Source organism: Buceros rhinoceros, unplaced genomic scaffold (genome assembly GCF_000710305.1).
Source record: "Buceros rhinoceros silvestris isolate BGI_N320 unplaced genomic scaffold, ASM71030v1 scaffold14028, whole genome shotgun sequence".
NCBI lineage: Eukaryota > Metazoa > Chordata > Aves > Bucerotiformes > Bucerotidae > Buceros > Buceros rhinoceros.
Genome location: NW_010426442.1, coordinates 47,418 through 49,696, shown reverse-complemented (window position 1 = coordinate 49,696; position 2,279 = coordinate 47,418). Strand labels below are relative to the sequence as shown.

The following is a 2,279-nucleotide window of genomic DNA, read 5'->3' as shown; positions in this document are numbered from 1 at the left end:
AGACAGGGGCAGAAATCAGGAGGCGGCGGCGGCGCCGGGGGGAGGAGGAGGAGGAGGAGGATGTGAAAGTCTGGACTCTAGTCCTCCCAGCCTCAGATACCGCATTGGCCTATCTAAGAAATCCCCTACCACCTTGCTGCTCCCACCACCCGTCATTGACGCGGACAGCAGTAAAATCACTGACCCTCCAGGCACCATTAGGAAAGCGACCAATAATCATGTTCTCAGCGGTGCTGCTGGTAGCTATAGTGTTGAATCCAGGATCTATTTAGCTACTAATAGCCTTCCTTCGGGTGGAACCACCTCCTCCCTTAGACTCAACCACTCCAATCATACGGGTTCAAATCATACCTACCTGAAAAACACCTACAAGAAGAATCTCTCTGAGCCCGAGGAGGAGCTTCTCCAGCAGTTCAAAAGAGAGGAGGTATCCACCACTGGAGGCTTCAGTGCACATTACCTATCCATGTTCCTCTTAACTGCTGCATGCTTGTTCTTTCTGATACTGGGATTCACATACCTGAGAATGAGAGGTTCTGGAGTAGCTGAGGATGTGGGAGCCAACAGTAAGTATTAGGTGAAGGGTAAGAGCAGTTTCTTTCTACAACTGGATATACAACTGTTAAATCACCTTTGCGTTCCCAGAGATCCCTTACTGAGCAATTCTGGGTTCCTCCTTGGTATAATCTTTCTATATAGGATGGAGCACGGAGAAATTGTCTTTCCTGAAGTATATATGTATCTTGCAAGACATCCTGGCACTCCCTGCTGTAATCTGTTGATGCCTTCTTTTCTAGCCTGTTTTCTTCACAAAGCAATTTTATGTGTTTTGTTCAATATACCAGATGTGTAATTAATAGAGAATTGACGACTTAAGGCTTTATGCTAATCTCATAAAAGTGATCATGCACATCTAGATACCTGGGATTCCTGCAGGACTAAGATTTGACTGTAGTTGTTTGATGCTAAAGCAGGTTGTTCTCATTTATGCGTGTGGAGGCTTGAAAAAGATCCTAGGTTGAGATGATATTACACACTACAACAAACTTCGTGCAGTGAATGCTGGATCTATTGTGTATTGTTTTCTAATAAGTACTTTTTTATAAGTTTGAGTGTTTACAGATGAAATACTGTTGTGCTTCAGATTGAATTTTCAGGCATTCTTTTTTTTTTAATCCCAAATTACTTGGGAGCTTATATCATATATGAAAGTAACTTCTTGGAATGGATTTAGAAACTACCATTTTCTGTTCACAAAGCATATAAAAATGGAAACCTACCACCTAAGGGCGGTGATTCATGCTAATTCAATTCTTGGTTGCTCTGAAATGGACAGTGGAGATGCTAACATCAGAAAGAAAAAGCACGCTGTTGCTGTCGCTGTCTTAATTTCTCATCAGGAGCAATAAAAAATTACACAAAAAGCTAGTTTTGGGATGTAAGAGCATTAGAAGGTCCTTAGGGAGCTGGATTTTTTCCTGAAATGATTGAGGAAGGCATTGTGAGGTGTATCCACGTATGTATATTTCTTTGTACGGTTAGTAAAGGATTTATACACTTGTGTGGGCATGTATACAGAGCCTTGTAAGGAATGATCCCACTGTTAGTTGGGATCTGCTATATGTTACAGGGCAGAAATAGCAGTGTGGGCCGATTTGGTTTTGTAGGGCTTTTTTCCCCCCTCCTCCCTTTCAAACGTTATTCACTATGTTTTATAGTAGCAGAGTAGCCCTTAAGTCTCTTTTGCTCTCTTTGGTGTGAGGAGTAAAGGATTTAGTTTAGGAAGGGCAGTAGTAGCAAGGACTTAAGCATTTGCAATGGTTTCACAGCTGTCCACATGACTCTTAACTACTGTTCAGTCTTGGTTTTTTGGAACGGCAGCAAACATACGCAGGTGGGCTAAAATTAGACACAGTATAGTGTGACTGTTGAGACTACTCATACTCTCATTCTGTGGTTAACTTCCTGCAATAACTGCTAGAGACATACACAGTTTTTTCTTAAGTACTCATAAGCTGTGTAATTCTACTAACATTTGTTAGATTTTTTTTTTCTCTAGTCTTGAAACCCGATTATTTTAATAGGGTAGAAGGTTTGCCAGCCTACTGGGTTAAACTTCCTGGCTGACAAATTCAGTGGTCGAAAAGAAATCCACTGTGAATGCTTTGTCTTGGGAGATAACTTCAGTTTGAATGTGTGCACTTTCCTATAGAGCATGTGGATAACTGTGAATATATTGCTCTTAAAAAGTTAACCCAGCGGGAACTGATATGTAGGGA

At 41.4% G+C, this 2,279-nt stretch overlaps 1 protein-coding gene across 1 annotated transcript in view; it reads left to right on the top strand.

Annotated features, from left to right (window-relative positions):
• Positions 1–4: 4 nt before the first annotated feature.
• The window catches only part of LEMD3 (LEM domain containing 3), a gene marked incomplete at its 5' end in the record, with an annotated part of 47,447 nt that continues 45,172 nt past the window's right edge, over positions 5–2,279 (top strand). The window contains one exon of the mRNA XM_010141511.1: positions 5–566. Within this exon, the coding sequence (XP_010139813.1) occupies positions 5–566 (562 nt within the window). The remainder of the gene's footprint in view (positions 567–2,279) is intronic.